General features: G+C 33.4%; 5 protein-coding genes across 6 annotated transcripts in view; 2 read left to right on the forward strand and 3 right to left on the reverse strand.

Annotated features, from left to right (window-relative positions):
* The window catches only part of LOC106109368 (laccase-5), a 44,335-nt gene extending 37,440 nt beyond the window's left edge, over positions 1-6,895 (forward strand). Inside the window, exons 5-9 of one of the 2 annotated variants that reach the window (XM_013290840.1) lie at positions 222-406; positions 3,329-3,524; positions 3,811-4,026; positions 4,260-4,490; positions 4,933-6,895. In XM_013290840.1, coding sequence (XP_013146294.1) covers positions 222-406; positions 3,329-3,524; positions 3,811-4,026; positions 4,260-4,490; positions 4,933-5,099 — 995 coding nt within the window. In that variant the 3' untranslated portion in view covers positions 5,100-6,895. Of the gene's footprint in view, positions 1-221; positions 407-1,146; positions 1,343-1,427; positions 1,641-1,735; positions 3,015-3,328; positions 3,525-3,810; positions 4,027-4,259; positions 4,491-4,932 lie in introns of those variants that run through there. The other variant, XM_013290842.1, reaches the window with a different exon arrangement.
* Positions 6,896-7,610: 715 nt separating this feature from the next.
* Positions 7,611-9,528, forward strand: LOC106109437 (glandular kallikrein-like). The gene is made up of 5 exons (XM_013290939.1): positions 7,611-7,719; positions 7,817-7,959; positions 8,271-8,422; positions 8,514-8,725; positions 9,120-9,528. Exons 1-5 carry the CDS (start codon positions 7,662-7,664, stop codon positions 9,452-9,454), a joined length of 900 nt encoding a protein of 299 aa, XP_013146393.1. The 5' UTR covers positions 7,611-7,661; the 3' UTR covers positions 9,455-9,528.
* A 94-nt stretch (positions 9,529-9,622) lies between these two features.
* LOC106109436 (laccase-2-like) lies at positions 9,623-15,475 on the reverse strand. The gene is made up of 9 exons (XM_013290938.1): positions 15,311-15,475; positions 14,711-15,061; positions 14,308-14,518; positions 13,613-13,776; positions 11,383-11,543; positions 10,981-11,188; positions 10,464-10,664; positions 10,073-10,211; positions 9,623-9,934 (listed from the first exon to the last, which is right to left on the reverse strand). The coding sequence occupies exons 1-9, from the start codon at positions 15,432-15,434 to the stop codon at positions 9,703-9,705; spliced, it is 1,791 nt and encodes a 596-aa protein (XP_013146392.1). The 5' UTR covers positions 15,435-15,475; the 3' UTR covers positions 9,623-9,702.
* Positions 15,476-16,806: 1,331 nt separating this feature from the next.
* Positions 16,807-18,598, reverse strand: LOC106109269 (odorant receptor 67a-like; the record flags this gene model as incomplete). The annotated part of the gene is made up of 3 exons (XM_013290693.1): positions 16,807-17,432; positions 18,048-18,262; positions 18,426-18,598. Coding segments are annotated over 3 exons (1,014 nt in total), but the record flags the coding sequence as incomplete, so codon positions are not given.
* Positions 18,599-20,579: 1,981 nt separating this feature from the next.
* On the reverse strand, positions 20,580-22,249 carry LOC106109121 (odorant receptor 10a-like). Its single transcript, XM_013290523.1, has 4 exons — positions 22,126-22,249; positions 21,616-21,784; positions 21,280-21,491; positions 20,580-21,208 (listed from the first exon to the last, which is right to left on the reverse strand). Exons 1-4 carry the CDS (start codon positions 22,247-22,249, stop codon positions 20,580-20,582), a joined length of 1,134 nt encoding a protein of 377 aa, XP_013145977.1.
* Positions 22,250-22,287: the final 38 nt, after the last annotated feature.

A 22,287-nucleotide genomic window follows, 5' to 3' on the forward strand; every position in this document is an offset into this window, starting at 1 on the left:
TTACTTACGTTAAAAGAAGGAAAACGGACAAGCGGCTCGCCTGATTTTATATAACTGCTGCTATGTAGTAATTTCGTGAAAAATCAAAATTTATAGAAATTATTACTTCTATAAAGAAGATGAAATAATAGTAAAGAGATGGATGCATTATTCAGCTGATCTTATCACATTTCTGCAACGTGCCTAACTACTAGATTCTAAAAATATGGTCTTTGATACAGGTGAACGATACGACTTTGTCATTGAAGCGAAAAATAATATAGGAGCATACTGGATACAAGTCCGTGGTCTCGGGGAGTGCGGTATAAAGAGGGCTCAACAGTTGGGTATACTCCGATACGCTAGAGGTCCATATCAGCCATCGACACCAGCGCCTACCTACGATGTAGGAATTCCGCAGGGAGTGGTACGTATCCCAACTGATCATAATGATACTATACATATTTGAAACATTTTGTATATACTCTCAAAAGTAGTAGTTAATTTTATAGACGGATTTAAAGACAAATAAATCTGTTTACATAGTGAGATTTATGTGAGAAAATATTTTCTCTTTATCAAATCTCACGCCTGGACGTGGGGCCATTTAATAATAATTAGCGGATGTTGCATATAAGCTTTGCGGAGCTAGAACGACAAACTCGATTAGATTAAATCGATTTCGTGGCAGCTGATTGCTCAAACGTACATCCTGACTATTCATTGGAAAATATAAATAAATTTGGACATATTGTCACCTTCAAATAACTTACTTGGCTTGTGTACACATTTGTAAAATGTAGATCGAAGAATTGTAAATATTCTCTGCATCTTAGAGGAAAGAAAAGTAGTCAAAGGAATGTGGTTTATAGGCACTCCGCCAAATCAAAAAATAGAGCACATTTTTATTAACAATTGTACAATAGCAGCAGTTTATTTTATTAGGTTAAATTTGCGAGGTTAGCATTTAGATGATAAGACTGCTGGTATTGTAAAATTTTAATAAACATTTTATATTTCCCACCTCTCCCTGATATAACTGAAAAATCGTAGTATAAATAAATTGAAAACAAATAGTAGTATAAATATTCTGAGTAGTTACTATAGTAGAGTAGTGTTGCACGTAAACTAGTAATTGCACGTTCTTTCTCCTCACTAACTATTCAGGTTATGAACCCACTGGATGCCAGATGTAATGTACCCAGGACCGACGCGATTTGCGTCAGTCAACTGAAGAATGCCAATCACATCGACCCGGCGATCCTCCAGGAGAGGCCTGATGTTAAAATTTTCTTACCGTTCCGATTCTTCGTTTATCAACCAGAATTGTTATTCCAGCCCAATACATACAATCGATTCTTAGGTGAGGACATGCTATGCACAACAAATATTTTCTTTGGTTTCATTTTATAAAACTTAAGCTAACTATCATAAAATAATGTTTCCAGTGGCACCGCAAGGAGATCATGTTATTAGTTTAATAGACGAAATATCGTACATGGCACCACCGGCACCGCTCATAAGTCAGTACGACGATATAAACCCCGAACAATTCTGTAATGGTGACAACCGACCTGCCAATTGCGGACAAAACTGCATGTGCACACACAAAGTTGACATACCGCTTAACGCAGTCGTGGAAATGGTTCTTGTAGATGAAGGTATACTGCATTTTGACGATCGCACCTCGCTTTATATGTTTAGCTTGTTTACTCAAATACAATTTTACCTTCAACATCTCTTTCTATTTTCACAGTTCAAATTGTCAACCTTTCCCATCCGTTCCACTTGCACGGTTATTCCTATAACGTAATTGGTATCGGAAGATCACCCGACCAGAACGTAAAGAAGATCAACTTGAAACACGCGCTCGACCTAGACAGAAGAGGATTGCTCGAACGTCATCTGAAACAAGGAGATTTACCACCTGCGAAGGATACAATCGCCGTTCCCAACAACGGTTATGTCGTCTTGAGATTTAGGGCCACCAACCCTGGCTTCTGGTTACTTCATTGCCACTTCCTCTTCCACATTGTCATTGGAATGAACGTCGTCCTCCAAGTAGGAACGCAAGCCGATCTACCCCCAGTACCGCCCAACTTCCCAACTTGTGGGGATCACCTTCCACCCATCAATTAAATCGGTTCCTAGTAAAATTTTCAGTTTTCATACATCAAAGAATTGGTTCAGCAGTTGAATTGTTCTCGTGTTAACTAAGTGTAATTTTATGTTTGTTTTGTGTGATGTGTCAGGCGGACTCGAAGTGCTCGACTCTGCCATTGTGTTTTTTTTATTCGAATGTTTCAACAGGAGTTCAGGATGGCTTGTGAATTTATTTAAATGAGTCTTTTATGAGTGGATCGATTTTTTTGTAATATGCCATATTTGGTGATACTTTTCATAATTGAGTTTCGCCTAATATATTGTGTAGTTCGAGGCTCACAACGTACAACGTTTTCTTCGCCTACGGGTGCCTTTTATCTATTTTATATGAACGTTTTCGTTCTGTACTAACGACTTGCCATTACATTTTCACCAAGGATATTTATTACGTGTATATGTGTGAAATCTATATAGACGTATTTAGAACTTTAAGAGATCCTACCATCGTTCTACTAACAACGCTCTCTACACAAAATTTCTAGGAAATGTAAATATGAAAAAACCGCAATCCTTGTAAATACAGTTTCATAAGTAAATGGCTTCTATAACTCCCCTAAACGATGAAGACTGTCCGTATGATTACGTAGAAAATAGATACAAAGCTTTGTTACCATTCCCAGTTACCATAACCATAAGAGGTCCTACGAGATGTGTAAAGTTTAGACACTCAATACACTTTGTCCCCAGATTTGTAGACGTGGTAGATTTATTATTTTAAGAAATCATTGTATACCTAAAGAGGCAAATCTTTATTACAAATTAATTATTAGTATTTCTTCAATTGCTGTAAATGTGAGCAATGTGTATTTATCACTAATATTTTAAGAAATTTGTAAATTTTAAAACAAATTTAATAAATTTTATTAAATAAATAAAATTTTCATTTTAACCTTGTATCCTGTAAAATAAATGTTAACATTTCTTTGTTTTATTAATCGTAACTTTACAATTTACTTTGTAAATATATTTTTAAGGTTTTTGTATATATTTATAAAGGGTTGGTTCACTAAACATATTTTATTTTAGTTGACAAAATCAAAATCACAAACGTAATGTGAAAATGTAGAATGGAAAGGTATGGTGCACAATTTGTAATTACTACTTTGTTTTTAAATAACAGCTTGTACAGTTATTGCATGTTTTGTTCGACAGTGACACTATATTCTAATATGATATTATTTTGTAGGTGTTGAATCCTCTAGACGCTATTTGCGATATACCAAGAAATGACGCTGTGTGTGTCAGTAACTTGAAATCATCTAAGCCAGTTGACAAGGCGATACTACAAGAGAGGCCGGACGTAAAAATATTCTTGCCATTCCGTTTCCACTTTTATAGGCCTAAGGATCTTTTCCAGGAAAACACGTATAAAAACTTCTTAGGTAAGTGATACTCTGGAACGTAACAATTGTTAAACTTTTTGGACAGTAAAACAAACACAAACAATTTAATAGTAAATTGAATCTTGATTTTCGATGGAGCTTGTGATTATTCTGTTAATTTCAATACTACCTTCGGTCGGAAATATTCTGACAATGACATGAGATTTCCCAATAAGCAACCACATTTATCGCTTATTTTATGGTGTTCATTAACAGTGTTAATTAAGCAGTAGGCAAACCGTTGTTTTATCGAAGGATAATCTCCAACACTGCGAAAATGTTACAGTTGGCGGTTTCGGTGGTGACCACGTGTTGAGTTTAGTGGACGAGATCTCGTACGTGGCAGCGCCTGCACCGCCGCTGTCGCAGATGCACGAGCTCCCCGCCGACCTGTTCTGTAATGGCGACAACCGGCCCGCAAACTGCCCTGTCGACTGTCGCTGCACGCATATGATCGATGTACCTCTCAACTCTGTTGTTGAAATTGTCCTCGTCGATGAAGGTAAATTAAAACAGCACGATGATTCGTTTAATACCTACAGATGTTCCGTAATATGGAATTAGAAAGAGAAATGAACTAACAAACTGTTTAAATAACCTCAAAAAAGTCTAAGTTACCAAACATTCTGTTATTGATTTTTGTCAATTCCCTATTGTGCTATCTGTTCCAAGTTCTCTATATTATTGTTTTCTTATAGTGTATACTCATTTACGTTTGACTTTGTATCATTCCAGTGCAATCGCCAAATCTGTCACATCCATTCCATCTTCATGGAACGCCGTTCAACGTCATCGGTATGGGTCGGTCCCCTGACAAAAATATAAAGAAAATCAACCTCAAGCACGCCTTGGATTTGGACAGAAAAGGCCTATTGAAAAGACAGTACAATCTTCCTCCATTTAAGGATACATTGGCTGTGCCGAACAATGGCTACGTTGTTTTAAGATTGAAAGCTGATAACCCAGGTAAATTTAACAGAAAATTTATATCTGTGTTACCCTTAGTATAAATACTAAACAGGTCTGCGAGCTAACTATCTGTGTGTGTGTTCATATTATAACAATCTTAAATTGTGACCCAATGCTATGAAACAAATTGAATAATATCTTCACGACATTTTGTGTTAACATTAAAGTTTTATTTTGACTCGCTGTTGCTCGCGACTTTGCCTTCGTGCTAATAAAAATAGTAAAAGAAAATAGTCCATATTACTCACTGATAACGTAGCTTTTAAATGATGAAAGTATTTTGAAATCAGCCGAGTAGTTTTTGAGTTACATCAATACACACAAAAATACAAATCTTTCCTCTTTACAATATTACTTTAGATATAGATATGATACGAATGCTATGAATTATAAAGCTAAATATAATATTAAATGAAAATATGTTTTTTTCTTATTACAGGCTACTGGTTGTTCCACTGCCACTTCATATTCCACATAGTAATTGGGATGAACTTAATAATCCACGTCGGCACGCAAGCAGACCTGCCGCCCGTGCCCCTCAACTTCCCTAGATGTGGCAACCATCTGCCAGCCATCACGCCTGCATACTTGCCAATACTTCATTGAGAATGACCAGCCAACCGGCTTAGCCGATCTTCTAAATGGTTCTCAAGGTTTTACTACGTACCTTATAAAGCGAACGAAAGTCGGTTTAATTCGTTATCCGATTTGCCATATACCGTTTGATCGGTAAAAAGTTGCAGTGTACGAGATTTTTTTTTATGTTTATTTCTGTAAATAATTCTATAAACGGTATTTACTTTAGATATTATAACCACGTGAAGTGTCTTGTTTCACTTTTACTCTAGAGAAGGCCAAAGTTTTTCGTTTACTGACCTTAAGAGCGTGCGCACAACATTGATTAAACTATCGCACAATAGTTGTGCGATTGTCGATTGTTTCTCAGCCCATTCAACTGTTTAATTGCACAAGTAAAAATCGAATAGTGTGCATACAAGCTTGGGAATCAAAGCACGACTAAACAGTTGTGCGATAGTTTAGTCAAAGGTGTGCGCCCGCTCTATATATGTAATTTATACTTAATCTGTTGCAAATACATTTGTGAAAACTTTGAATTTTCATTTAAATATATTTATATTTTTGTTGCTTGTTTTTTAGTTTTATAAATAAGTTGTAATTAAATATTATTAGTTTTAAATGTAGATCGTTAAAGTCAGGTGTAAAGTTTCTAATGTTAGTATGAGAAAATAGAAATATTATAATTCTATCAAACTTTAAACGACCTTTTGCATTGTGTTTCTATATGACAGATAGCTACAAAACAATCCATTACACGTTACCAAGTATCTTTTCGCGACAGTAATTTATGGTTGTCATGACAACAATTTGTATTGCGTAACAATAATTTATAGTTTCATGAATAATTCTTAAGCGGATTTAGGGTGAGAGTCAAAATGGCAGGTGTACCATAGCAAATGTAATTATGCCATTTACTAAAAATAATGTAACTCGAACGTACTATTTAGTACCGTGCTAAAAAAAAATAGTACCTTCTCTAGAACGAAATTAAGTTACACCCGCCATTTTGACTCTCACGATTTAGGTACTTAGGCCCCTTTTCCACTTGAGATTTTCACTAAAATAATATGGAATGTTTTGGAGCTACCAACAATCTTCATGTATAATGTATAGTCGACATAAGTTTAAATTGGTATATTATCCTGACTTTCAAAGACTGCGAACCGTAACAGAAGTTACTAGTTCTTGGTTCTTTGAATACTGCTGAGTTCAGTAGTGTTAATAATTTCTCTTCTTGTGGGATGGAAACCGGACAAACTCATGCGGTCGCGTTTAACTTAAGTTTGATTTACATTTATTACAAGATTTTATTTAATACTCCATCTAGCATCGACATAGCCAATTATATTATCATATTAGGGAAATAAGACTGATACAAACATATAACCCATGTAACCTAAGATTATAATGCCCGGTTTACATTATTCCAGTCCAACGATCAATCAGTGCTCGTTGTAACTGGAAAAAGTTAACAACATTAAATACACTGTGTGGTTTTCTTTTTGAACTGGATTGCTGGATGTAGATGAACCGGGCACTGAATAAAATGGCAAACATTTGATATACCCTTCTATGAACAATTACGTGCCAATATTTAAAATCATAAAATGTAAATCTAGCTTATGTCAAACGTTGGTGTCTTCGGCGACTTGACACAGAGTAGCATTTTAATGTAAAATGGACTACTGTGGTAGGAATGCCACGAGGGGTCTAATATCTTTAACATGTATCTTGTATTACAATGATCTGTGTTAAATTATATCTATTGTTTTATAATAAAATAATAGTCATTTTGACATTAAAATAAAAAATACCAAATTAAATTGTGGTTTCCTTTAAGTATGCGTGACTTAATTATATACGTACAGTCGGGGAAACTGGCGGTGTCCCAATATAGTAGTTACGATCGTTTGAACATTTTAAAAGACGCGAAAAAATCAATACAACGCAATATGTGTCTGTGCGTAAAAAAATAGTGATTACACACAACACCGCGGTTTTCTGCGACTGTACCTTATAATCTCCGTCCTTTTCCCACTCGCAGTACTCCACAATGACAATTATTTCTTGCAAATTAGTTGCGAAATGTATCAAAAGAAATACTGTACACTCAAGTCTTCGTTTATATAATTGCGTGAATTGAAAATCTTTACCATTAGTTTTCTAGTTCATCTCAATTTGAATAAACAAAATGTTTGCTTCAAATATTAAACTGCATTCCTGGTTTGTTAAATATTACAATTACCCGTATACACAGAGTTGTGGACAATAACAAACTTTAAAACTCCGCCTCGAGTTATTAATTCACCTAATTTCAGGTGAAACATACCTTTTTTATGTTGTACGGTTGTCAAAAATTTGAACTTGTCAAATCAATTATCGAATGATTAGTTGAAATAGAGTAGATGTTTGTCTAATATTTGCTGGCTGTTTCATAATTTGTCGTAGATTTAGACTGTATGATTATATGCGACAAAATATTTTTTAAGATATTGCTGCCCATTAGTTTGTTGCCCCTGCCAAAAGTCTATTTAAGTTGTTCTATAATGAACACATTCTTACTCATAATTATTTTCACTACTGCTGACAATGGGTTTAAATGCGATCCTCTATTTTCTACTTTGTATTTCATCATTTTCTCTGACAGGTAAATAATGTAGTACTTTTATATTAGAAAAATGTTTTTTATTAAGTGCTTTGATAAGTATTGAACGTGTGTTCCGATAATCGTATTTATGTTCTAGCGTCATTAGAAGAAATAATGCCTAAAGTCACTGGAGGTCATGAAGCAACTCCGTACAGCCATCCTTACATGGTTTCATTGCAGAAAAGGTTTCTATGGTTCCGACTTCATATTTGTGGCGGATCGATCATTAGCAAAAATAGGGTATATTATTTACAATTGTAATATATTGCCTTAATATGATCACAATGTGTAATAGAAAGAGGTGGATAAATTGCGTAAAAGGTGACATGATCAAGAAGGGAGTGATGACTGAGATGACGGATGACAGAGTTATTTGGATGACGAAAACCCGGTGCGCCGACCCTACGGGAGTAGGATAAGGTGGGGGAGATGATGTTACATTTAGATGATTAATTTGATATAATGAGGAAGATCAAATTATACTCAAATATTATAATTTATTGATACACAGTGTTATTTTGGAATCAATGTAAATTTACGATTATTTTCAGATACTAACCGCTGCACATTGTGTGTCTGATTCATTTCTAATGAAATGGTTACCTTTGGATGCAATTGCAGGGATTCATAACAACTATTTTTTCGGACCACAAGCACAAATAAGGACAATATTTAAAAAATATCCACATCCCGATTACAATGGGTAGTTAACTACTCAATTTAATTTATAACAAAATCATCGTATCCGTAAAAATATAAAACATTGTGATGATTGAAACAATAACATTTTACAGAGGCATTGGATCCCATGATATTGCAGTTCTATATACATTCACGCCATTTAAATTTACAAGAGAATTACAACCAATAAGTTTACCTAACGATTTGGAACTCGAACAACAATTACTAACAATATCCGGTTGGGGTCTTCTAAGCACGAGTATATTAATGTTAGATTTTCCTGATAAGCTGCAAGAAATTGAAGTCACATATCTTCCTTATGAAGGTAAGTAAGTTTAATAATACACTACAAAAAAGGGACCTTAAAAGCAGTAGTCATATTTTGATTACAAGTAAGAATAAAAGAAATAAATCGCATCAAAGTAAAACCATTCTTGACACACGAGTAGTTACAGTGAATATTAAAAATGGGCCGTCGGTGTCAAAGATTGTTTAGTCAGAACATGATAAATCTCCGAAACTTTCTTAATTCCGCGGTGTCAAAATGGCAACCGGATCGTTATCACTGCAACGGGTGGACCGATTTGGACGGGACTTTGACTGGATGGTATTATAGCTGGTGCAAAGTAGATGCACGCGGGAATGTTCTACGCTAACGAAGATTGCGGGCGACAGCTCCTCTAAAGATAAAAGGGTCTTACATATTTTTACTCTTCCAGATTGCTATGAAGCTATAGAAGGTGTGAAAGAGAAAGATGAAATTAATCCTCTAGATGAAGAAACACACATCTGTACAGGACCTATCACTGGCGGTGTTGCCGCGTGCAGTGGGGATTCTGGAGGGCCTTTAGTTTTACATATTGTTAAAGATTCTAATACGACAAAATACGATAGTAATGAAGGTGTTATCGTTGAAGATTATAATAATTCTACGGTTGTATTACTCGGTATTGTCTCGTGGGGAATGACGCCGTGCGGTGAAGAAGGTGCGCCAACTATTCATACGAAAGTAGCCTCTTATCTTGATTTTATTAACAAGCATATTGTTAAATAACATATTGTAGATGTTAAAAGTAATGGATAAGAATGCTATAATTTGTTTATAAAATAAAATATTTGTATTTTTTACACTAAGTCTTAGACATTTTTTGCTTCTTAGATAAAGTTTTCAGTTTTAAGTTAAGTAAATTGAAAAGTATCAATCAGATAAATTTAATTAAATTCCAAGTATATTTCTCTTATAGATTTTATTATTTCTTACAATAAGTTGAATTACATTTATATTCAGTCTATTATCGTTATTTAATTTAAGAGCACATCAGCTGGTTTATAACTACCACATTTAGGTAAAACGTCAACGACAGCTTTAGGAATGGTCACTGGAACATCGATGAGTATGGCGACAGGTAATGAGAAGCCACAGGATCTGCATTCTAACATCCAACTGCCCCCTCTAGCGGCATTTAACCTTACTATTGTGTACCCTTTGTTAGGTACTGTGAATGTATCTTTCATTGGAGGATTTCTTAAATTTCTGTAACATTGATTCGTTTTTAAGTTTTTTAATTTTACACCGATACTATATTACTTAACCTTATTTTGTGTATCAGCCTTAATTAGAATACACTTTGTAATGAGCTTTTCAAAAATAGCAATACATTTTAAAACGTACCTCTCAATTTTTCCTCTTTTATCAAGTAATTGGAACTCTGATTTTGAAATTGGTTTACCATCTTTAGTCTGGCCAGTGGCCACAACTTTCATTGAATAACCATGCATGTTAAATGTGTAAGAGTCATTGCTTCCAGAACCTGTAATGTATTTTTACATAGAGAAAGTATTAATAGATGAATGTTACTACGAATTTTAAAAGAACGTTCAATTCGTTTGTATGTTTTTTAATTATAATTTGACAATAAACGCAACAAACTTTCTCTGTAGTCACTTTTTCATACTATCTTTTTTTCTTTATGGTCAGTTTTTTACAAGACCTAAGTATTATGCAATTATCTATCTTATGCCTTTCGACAAAGAGTATAACATGAAATAAAATAAATGAATACCTTCATTTACAATGGCCAGTTCTACAATTTTCTTGTCAGCTATTTTCAAAACTTGTAAACACTGAAGTTGCTTGTTCATCATCTCATCGCCAACGTTACAAATAACATCAGGTTTTATGCTGCGAGGTTTTAGTAGGTACAGTTCATTTGGGTAAAGGAAATTTTTGTTATTTATTTGTACCACACCTCTTTCATGTAATGCTGTAATATGAATTATTTTAAGATAAATTGTTTAAAAAATATATCCAAAAAACAGTAAACTCTACCAAATAATATCTAAACAGTATTTAGAAAAACACTTAAGCTAGTAAAGGTACATATATAACACATTAAAGGCCGTTTTAGCTATTACCATATGAAAAATCTTTTAGAGTAATCTGACTTCAACAATCCATTCTCTAGATAGAGCCATAGATATTTCCACTGCTAAACCATTAGCATTAACATATTGGTGTCCCTTTCATTCTTTTTGAAAACATAGAAATAAAATTTTTTTTCACCGTAAATATGTACTTACAAACAGCTGCAGGATAAAAGTTTTTCTTTGCTGTAGCGTCACTTAGATATCTGTAATCATTATCTTCATCATGAAACGGTATCACATGTCTGTCGACCCCCAAATATATCGTTTTAACATCTTTACTAAGGTTTTCTTCTTGTAGAGACAATAAATTTTGGCCACTTATTATCTTTTCGTTATTAGAAAGTTCGTCACTGTTTGGTTTCTGAAAAAGTATGAACATATTTTCATTCACTGGTATTTTAATAATTATTCATTTATTTTATTTCCAAGGATATGGGAATTGAAGCTAGGTTGAATTTAAGACCTTGCAAAGTCTATCCAATCTTCTTTAAAAAGATAAGCAATAAAAAGAGCAGCAATTTTTTTTTGTTCAAGTAAATTATCAAAAAAAATCACCTTTCCTCCCGGACCTTGTTCCAATAGTGACGTATAGTTGAACCCGGAGTAGAGAAGCATGCCGTGTGCTGTCAAGCCATCGCAAGTATTACTACCGCGCACATTGACCCAGTAGCCACCGTTCTTATGGACTGCTTCCACCACAACGTCCATGCGCTCTCCTGAAATCAATAAAACACTCATAAATATGACAACAAAATCTGCTAATTAAAAATGTGGAGTTTCAACATTGAAAAGCCTGAAAAAAGGCCTACTGCTATGAAATGAATCATGAGTAAGGTGACATGATTAAGAAAGGAGGACGAAAATCTGACACTACATAGAGTAGGACAAGAACAGAAATAAGATGAAGGTAGTAATCAAGCGAAAATCTTTTTTATATTCATTAATTAAAAGATCATAATCGCAATAAACTTTTGACTGTGTTCGTGTTTGATTCATTTTAATATCGATGAGTTTTCATTTGTTTACATATTTTCGGAAAGATAAGAAAGTATGCGTTTTTAATATGAAAGCAAAATAAGGCAAGTCGAAACCGGTTTTAGCGCTGACCTTAAACTCGTAAGTGGACCAAAAGTGACAAATCATCATTGCCTTTCTCCTTCTCTCAGTTGTGAGGTGAAAACGGGCTAAATATTGCACTTTTACATTTTCACTGACTATGCACTTTGTCGTAAAATTGTCCTAAAATACATGAGTATAGAACCTACGAGACGTCCATTTAATTATGAACTACTGTAACATACAGGGCTTGACAAACTTTGTAGAGTAAGATGTTTTTAATGTCATAAACTTGTCCAGAGTTTCAAAGATATAATGACTATTAATGCCTTGTTGTCCCTACCAATAATCGGCTTAAATTTTTATACTTATAAAAATAGAACATACAAACTCTTGCACGTATTTGTCCGTTCGAAAAGTGAATTACAAAAAAAAACATACAGACCAATTCAGTACCTCCTTCTTTTGGGAAGTCGGTCAAAAATATAATGAATACCACCCTGTAAATGTAGTTACTGCTATTCAAATAGCAATCATAATTTGCTTATATTTTTAGTGAGTCCATATTATTAAGGGCTAACTTTTGCCCGCGACTCCGTCCGCGTGGATTAAAATGAGTAGCCTATGTGTTCTTCCAGACTATCCTCTACACCTATACCAAATTTCATCGAAATCCGTTTCGCCGTTTAGGCTACAAACTCTAGCAAACATCCACCCATCAATATAAACTTTCGCATTTATAATATTAGTATGATTTACATTGCATGAATCGACAATTTGATTTACTCGTTAATCGTTTTTTTCTGTATTATATAACAAGACATCGCTCATCAACGATATAAATAACATTAGTCGGCTTGCACCATGCTTGTTAAGATTAGCAGAAGTGTCGCAAAGGCAATCTGCCGCACTCTTGTCACTTCCTCAATCGTCTTTCGCCACAAATAGTTTAATACTAACTAAAATATTCATCAATGCGATATAATAATGAAAATTAAAAATATTACTTTCGTAAATACAACTTGATACAGAAATGACATGCACAATCTCACTACCGTTTCCTCTGCGGTGTCAATAGTAGAGAAAGTAAACAAGCTTGAGGCATATCAAGACTTGTTTGCAGCGAAAGTTTCTATTGTCCTAGGTATCCAGTTCGGAGGGGAAGGAATACTGACCACCAATCCCTTCCGCCGCCATGCGCTGTGACAATCTAATCGAAACATTGGATGTTAGTTTCTTACAAGAAAATAATACTAACACTTAATTGGTAAGTCTACTTATACCCCAAGGTTAATTTATCGAAATATTTAATTCCTGCGCAGCAAATCGCTTGTATATTACCTTGAAAAACAAGATTGTAAATGATTTCACTATCGTATAGCGCCTTTCATACCGACACGCAGTTATGCTTCCAAGTAACTAAATGGAGAAGTCGAGATGGGAACTATAAATACACTCTCTGCATAAAACAAAAAAATAAAGACGTAAAACCTCTTTGAAAAGATAAAGAATATGAGCGTTGCGCCTTTGATTAAACTATCGCACAACGGTTTAGTCGCATTTTGATTCCTTGATTGATAATTATGGAACTAAACAGTTAATTTGGCTGCGAAACAACCGACAATCGCACAATAGTTGTGCTATAGTTTATTTAAAAGTGTGCGCCCGCAGTAAGTCGACTTCTATTCAAGACACTGCATGCTCTTAGAGTGTCTCTTTTGATACATACCTGGATAAAGCTTCACTTTATCTGCAGACATTGATTTCACCGATTTGCTGTCGCTAGCGATAACTATCATGTTATGTTGCTCGATGTCAACTATCAGGGGGCATTCAAACGCTACAGCATTTATCAATCTCAGTCGATAAGTGTACCCAGGTATGACAAAAATTCTGAAAAATAAACAAACATAATTAAATATAGTAAATGATGACGAGGTTTTCATTAAACTCCCGCACTCGCTTAGTTCTGTATTATAATATTATGTTATGAACTAGATTTCTCATACTAATTCTCCCCGCTAAGGGTTTCCATTAGTGATGTCATGAGTCTGAATTTGGTAGTAAGACAATCTATGCTACAAACGATAGTACTAGTAGTTACTACAACACATTAATTAAGCTTGAAATAACGACTCACGAAAGTTTAAAAACTTTAATTTAATTAAGATATTGGGAAGATGGAAATATCAAAGCATTTTTCACTATATAAATTAAAAAAATGAATGATCTAGATCTTGTAATCCAACATAAAAACAGATTGCACGTAAAGTAATTGTCTCATAATAAGTTTTTGTTCAAAAACATTGCGCAGTGACTCGATTGTTGTGGATTCTTGAAACATACGAGTTGTAAGTTAAATACGATTAGATTATTTTATGACATTAAATCTATTAATAACGTTAAAAAAATACTCCTACTTACTTCGTACTCTTTTCTTCTCCATTAATTAATAATAGATCAGGTTTCAATTCTTTTACATCTAAATTTCCCGACAAAAGTTCTGGAAATCTTGCTGCTAATATCAAAGTATGTTCTTTGGTTTTATCAAAATCGTATAACGACGAATGTGGTTCTAAAGGTTGGGGTTGATCTACTATCAGGGAGCCGTACACGCCATCACTTTGATGAGACACTGAAAATACAATACATAAACTTCAACTACGCGGTAAAACACAAAACATGCCTTATTTTAAGGATGTGAAGGGCAAATGGATTGGATAGGGGAAAAGACGCATAGAAAAGGAAAATATGTATCTTCCTCCATTAATTACGGGGTAGGTTTTGTTACATTGGAAGTCTGTAGAAGAGTAAGAGTAAGAAATACCTGAATCAGCGTGATAGAAGAATGTTCCAGGTGATGACGCGATAAAAGCGTATTCATAGGTAGAGGCGAATCCTATAGGACACTGAGTGATCATTGGTACACCGTCCATATACGGCGTACCTTTCTGCTCTACCCCATGCCAATGTATAGTCATGTCTTGACCTGGAACTTTGTTGTGTACTTTGACTATAACAATGTCATTGACACAGACGTGTATCGGTGGGCCGGGTGTCATGTCATTGATGAGTAGCGCCGGCCTTCCGTCATCTCCCACTGTTGGCTCTATTTTGAAATTATATTGACATCGCCTTGGTTTCACGTTGAACTTGCAAGGTCGGTAACACGATTTATCTGTGAAATATTTTGAAATAAGCGAAAACTACGTATATAACGAACTAGGTATGTAATATATAATGAACTAGGTATGTAATCATTTTAAAGTAATTAAAATAGATGTGTTTGTTTACTATACAAATTATTTACATAGACATTTTTAGTAAATGGTTAAATCTCTATTAATCTACATAAAATAAATTCCCCTTAGGTTTTATAATTATTATAATTTAAGTTAAATTTGCATATTATCCACGAAAAAATTACCTGAATTTTTTGTTGTGTCCGTAAGCAAAATGTTCTTGTTCTCTGGATCAATATTTTCAATAGATGCTTTGCTATTATAGGTCACATTAGCAATAACAATAAAACACAAAACAAGTAACTTCATTTTTGAAATCAATCTTATACCGCACAAATAATAAAACTATAACATTTTACACTATTACATTATAAAGAAGCGATACACAACCTTTTTTTTAACACTTATTTGTTAATTTTTTAATAAAAATCGAAAGGTTTTGCGCAAATTATTAAACATACCGCATTGGCGCACGTTTCGAGCCAAACTAGCGGAGCGAGTTTCATGGAAACATTTCTAGTCTCACTCCCTCAGTTCCGATCGTTCCATACGTCTGCACTCAACTCGTTCCGTTCGCAATTTCGAGATGTAATTCAATTATTGCTTCACGTGCAAATAACTTTACGTAAGAGGTACTTAAGGTTACTTTTAAAATATGTGTCAAAGTGGGAATTTCTTTGAATTAAAAATATTACAATAGAAAACCTAACTCACTTTCTGATTTACGTAAGGTCATGAGTTGAACATTTTTTATAAATATCAAGGTTGTACATATAAACGCACTAATTTACATTATAACTATGTTTTGCTTCGACAACATTTATTAATTAGTAATTGTAAAAGACGCTTTGGTCACATTAATATTTAATATAAACTCGAAAATTAAGACCATACAGAATTCATGTTTTTGCGCTTATTTTCTCGTGTATACGAGTAATCCAGGTAGTTTGTCAAATGTCAGGGAGGCCTTGCCTTAATTACCGTTTCGAACTCTGCACACCTTAACTATAATAAAATTTTTACCTAACCTAATCTAATATTAAAAGGAAAAAAGACAAGACGGTTATGTACAAAAAGCAACAAAGACAAAATTTTATAAACGTGATGAAACATGTTCGACTTAGTTTAGGCAAAAAACATTATTTCACCACACGTCGAGTCCATTATGTTTAAGGCTGCTTTGAAATGTTAGTCCGTTCACTGGAGTGAAAACATTTACATCATATTATTACTCTAATAAATCAATGTCCAACAACAATACAAAAACGTGAAAAACATAGTTATAGGAATATTTTATCTAGTTACCAAGACTGTATCTATGTAGTATCAATATTACTTTTTCGTATAATCTTTTAATTTTTAGACAACTGCTTAATTGGATAGTTGCTTTACAACATTTTATAGTTTAAAATAACTTAAAGCTTAGGGTCCTTCAAGAAGCGAGCCTACAATTTCCTCAAAGGCCGGCAACGCATCTGTAGTTTCTCTGGTGTTGCGGATGTCCATGGGCGTCGGTGACCACCTTTGTGTTCCCGTTTGCCCCCTTCTCGTATAAAAAAAATCTTTTGCATAATTGTAGAATTTATTAACTAAAATACAATGTTAAATAACATTACGAAATTGTGCATAAAACAATTCTTGTGCTTATTAAAAAACGTGCAAAGAAATATCAAGTTTCCTGTTAAAATTTGACAACAGTAACAAATTTAAACATTGCCTGCATTGATGTTGCAAATGTGTAAATATTAATAGGGACTATACCAGCTGCTAACAATTCAATAGGCTTCTGTGCTTGCATCAGCATCATATAAGTTAATCTCATTTCATTCAAATCGAATTTTTCCCATCCACAGCAATACACTGCTCTTTCAAACTCTTCTGAAGCGTTAATTAATCTCTGACATAGAAAACAATATAAAAAGTACACCAAAAAACAATACATTAACACGGGAATGAATGTGATCCAATCTTGTAACGGTAGATAAAAGAATAAACAAATGCAGACCGCGTTTGAACCAAAATGAATACCTATAGGTACACTGTAAAGGAATTTTAAATCGTCAACGGTTCCCATTGTCATTGAATGACGAATTATCATCGTTGGTAGTTTTTCTTTAACATTTACATTATCTTCGTTTAACGCCGTCATTTCGTCAGCCATTAATTGATACATTGATGTTGTGTGAGCTATCAGTAATAATAAAAGAGCTTGATAATTAAGGACGATTGTTACCAAGCTTAATTCCAACGTAAGAATTATCGTTTGACAGACCTCTCGGTTTGGTGATGTTGACAAAGGTTCCAGACCTAAAACATTTGTTGTACATATGTGTAATCTCTTATAGACAACTAACAGTGGTAGTGCCCGCTTTATTTTCTTAGCACGAATGAGCCGGCACGCTCAGTGTAATACCACAACCACACAGAAGACAAGCGTGAAATGGAAGCAATTCCGTGTTTCGTCTTATGAGTGTGGTGCCGGAGGCCTAATTTATATCTCTTTTCCTTTACCACCCTTTTCTTATAAGTAGAGGATGGGAACGGGAAGTGATTTGACGGTGGAGAAGCATAGTAAGGGGAAATAACCCCCTTATGTGCGTCTCCTCCTCAGTCGGATAAGGGTAGGCAACGCATCTGCAATTGCAGATGTCTATGAGCAGCGGTGGCTTCGCCATTTTGACGGATTCAGGTGGCTGCTTGCTCGTTTGCCTTCTTATGTTATAAAAAAAAGACATACCAAAAAGTAATAAATACTGAATTGTGCGTAGAATCAGATTAAATAGGTACATATTAAAGCGAAGTGGAATAGCTTTTTCTTGATTTAAAGCAAATGTGTTCAATGGTAATAAACGCAGCTTTAGATATACGAAAAAGGTTAGAAGTTAAGGTTATTAGTAAAGGCTGCACTTTGCTGTTGCTCACCTACGCATTGCGTCATAGAATAATTATCATTTTGCAAATCAGCGCGATTGGGCATATATATGAAGAAAACATTCATCATGTTCGAAATGTAGAAAATCAATAACATTTTCTTAATAACTGACAACAGCTTGGTGTGACGCTTCTTAATGAATTCCGACTGACGAGATAGTTCGTCATTTTTTAATACTTTCTTTAAAACATTTTTACAGAAGGGCCTGAAAATAAAATATTACCTCGAAGTCATTATGCTTTGCTTTTTAGAAACAAAACGGATACAACTACAAATAATATATTAAATGTAAAATTGACTAAATCTTCTAAATAGAAGTACTCAATATCATCAATACGTTCAGAAGAATAGTAAAATGTTACAATTACCATTTCATAAGAAACCAACCGCTACTCGTCGCAGTTAGAGTGAAGATAGAAACATTGACGTAACTCTTAATAAAATCACCAGGACCGCTAGCAAATTTTATCTGATAAACGAGACAACCAAGTCCATAGATATACAGGAGAAGAACAAAATGCAACGCCCAGAATGCAGCTAAAAAAATAAAATAAAAAACAATTAACATAACTAATAACTAAATATAATAAAAATATTATTAAGAGAAAAGATTTGTATTTTTGGATTTTTGTATGTATTGAAATAACTCAAAAACTACTGGGCCGATTTTAAAAATTCTTTCGCCATTAGAAAGGCTATACTTTTTTTAATTTGAGTCGGACGAATTACGCGAGCAGCAGCTAGTTATTTTGTAATATACAACGTTTTTCAATTATTTTAACTATGATAATTGTTAGCAATAGACTCGAAAAGCATTTGCAATTTTTAACCGTTAAAGATAGCCGTTTTATTATCTTTATCTTCGTCACAAAACTTTCACAGAATGCTGTAAGCGTAGTAAACCATAATGGCCGCTATAAATAAAATATAACGTTCCTCGGTTTATAGTTTGTCTAAATAAGATAGATTAGTTTTATAAATGACGCATATGAAGTATCGAATTTAATTTTTATAAAGGTAAATGCCGTACTTTATCGACAGATATCGTAGTGACGAAACAAACACGCATAGCGAACAATTATGAACTATCGATATTCGGTTTGAATAAATTCATCGGACTTAAGTAAAATTGTTATTTTCTTATTAACTAATTTAGAGGACAATTCTAGTATTGATTATAATATAGAGAATTTGGCGATGAGAATAATAATAGCGATCTAATTCGATTATGTAATTACGTACGACTGTAGTAGTAGATAATAAATATTTATTTATTTACTCTCATTATTTGTAATGATTCTTATTAATTTGAGAAAACAAAGTTTTTTTAAAATCCATAAGTTATAGCTATGAATCTATTGATTCCAATTTTTTTCAGAATAAAAATCGAAAATCGAAAAGATTCATGCTGATTTTACACAACCCATCCCTACTTATTTGTCACATGAATTGTCTAATCTGTTTTTTAGACAAACTATAAATAGTTTATTTATTGGATCCGAATGATATATAAATTTTTAACATACCAGTTTGTTTGGTTATTTCCGCAATATTTGGTATGAGGTTAATCATCCATAGTAAACTCTCTAGATCATTCCGCTGCAAATGTTTTTTACCTTTTAAAAAAGCATCTTTGATGTAATTTTTTAACGTCATAATGCTGTACTTAAGTGCAAGTTTTAGAAAATATTGTGATATTTTTCTACAACGTCGTCGTATAGGCTGTTAAGAAATAAAAGTAGACCATTAAAAACCTCTACGAATCAAAGAATAAAAAAGTATAGCATAAACATCTGGCTCTGTCTAAATTTTTATGATATAAGATTTTTTTATTAAATTAAACGTAAATTGTTCTTAAAATTAGTTTACAATTAATTTCAATAAGAAAAAATATTTTTTTTAAGATAAAAACAGAGGATAATAAAAATGTGTATCGAAAATTATTTGCGATCAATTATTTTAAGAGCTTTTACAGACAAATTGACAGTACACGCCGACTCTCTATATAGTATTGTAACGCTAAGCAAAATGATAATGTGAGAATATGTGATTTGAACAATTTTCTTTGAACCCCGACTCCTTAATTAACATTTCTTAACCTACAATCATGACTGCCCATAATTCAAACACTACAGTTAAAGAAAAATAATGATAGCTTGTCTGTAAAAAAGAAAACACAAGAAAAAAATAAATTCCCACGAATGTAGAATTTTTAGAAATAAAAGCGTCAAGATACGCAAAGAGCATTGTCTAAATAAATCGCGAATTGTTAAAATTATTTAAAAACAACAAAACGTTTATAATTTTTAGATATTGTTGTGTTATTAAATAAAACAACCTTTCTATTCTACGTCTATATTTGTTTAACCGTGAGTATCAAAGAGTCCAAATAAAATATAGATTTTTTTATCCAAATGTCGGGACGCTTTAAGTTGTTCTATAATTATTAGTATAGTGCCAAATAATACTAAAGTTTTACTAATATAACTGACATTTTAAATCAAAATATAAATACCGATGAATTATGTTTTGAATGCAGTCACGAATTTATATATAGACTGCAAAGTGCTAGCAAAGGTATAGATGCAAACTGGTACCAAAGATCCCGCCTTCAATACCACAGGCATTTGTGATTGCCTCAACATAATCAATACCATTTTCTGTTCTTTTATCTTAAAATTCTCCCATCCACAAAAGTATACCGCCGTTTGGAATCGTTCAGCTGCCGTAGTTATCTTCTGTCCTTGATAACAATATAAAAAGAAAACAAAAAAACCGTGTAGAATTATTGGTGTAAAATTAAATGCTAAATTTAATGGTAGTACAAAAAATATACACATAGAAATTGCCTCTAGACCAAAACTCACTCCAATCGTGACGCTATAAATATTTTGAATCTCTTTAACTGTGTGGAGGATTAAAGAGTGACGGTGAACTAAGTTTTTTATCATCCCAGCAACTGTTGTAATTTCTTGATCATTCAAAGACATCGTTTCTTCTTGAAGTATTTCAAACATGGCCGCCGTATGAGCGAAGATGAATAGAAATGTTGCATCGTAACTGGCTGTAACACCGATTCCGAAAATTGCTTGTAGAATGAAAAATGTAGTACATATTTCTCTATTTGGACTATTCTTTAATGGTTCCATGCCTAGAATACAATATGAAAAATCATAAATGAATTTAAAATTTTATAAAATTACATTCATTTGTTATACTTACCGACACAAGATGTCACAGAAAAGTCCCCAATTTTTGAGAGCCTTTGCGGAGTGAACACTATGAAGTCGTTTATGAAATGAAAGAAATAGCAAACGATCACTAGATTTTTCATAGATTTGATCAAAGATGTATGTTTCGGAATAGTACTCTCAAACTGCATAGCCATATTGTTATTCTTTTTTGCTAGCTCAAGAACTTTACGGAGACCGTTTCTAAAATAAACCAGTAAAAATTAGTTTACTACAAAAGACTGTGCACTGTTCATTAAATTGTATGTACTCTATAACATGTAAAAGTATCTTTTTAAACATTTTTTTTGACAAAGTAACCTCTTACCTTTCAAATATCATCCATCGCCCGGTGTTATAGATAATTACAAGTAATGAAATACTAAAACAACTGTTTAACATATCGATTATTCCGTCAGCGTGGAACATGTGGAAACTGACAAACCCAACAAAATCGAGGTAAAACGTGCATGACAAGAGGAAAATCCAAAACGGTCCTGCAAATTGAAAAATACGAGTTACCTACGAACTTCTCTGTAGTATTTTGAAAACAGCAGACGCACATCTAAAAAAACTTCAAAGACTTTACTTTCGTTGTCTATTATTTTGTTTTTCGTACTCAAACCATAGATTCCGATACTAAGTTGTACAGGAAAGTGACTGCCTATAACAGCTTAAAATTTTTGCCGCTTACTTATCTACTAAAATTATCCTTTCCATCCTTTTACAAACTATCAATACATATTTATTACTTCAATAAAAAGAATCTCAGATTTTCTTTATAGTATTATGAGTTACTTTCAAAAAAAATGGGAGAAAAGTCTAAAAAACAAATTACCTACAACTTTGCCAGTAAAGTAAGAAAAACCAAAAACTCGTGGAAACAAATTGATCCACCAAACGATGTTCTGGAAAGAGTTCTCTTCAAATTTTATTTTTATTTGCTTCATTAAATCTTTCATCGTGATGACCGTTATGCACAAATACTAGGAACAAAATA

Source organism: Papilio polytes, unplaced genomic scaffold (genome assembly GCF_000836215.1).
Source record: "Papilio polytes unplaced genomic scaffold, Ppol_1.0 DF821289.1, whole genome shotgun sequence".
NCBI lineage: Eukaryota > Metazoa > Arthropoda > Insecta > Lepidoptera > Papilionidae > Papilio > Papilio polytes.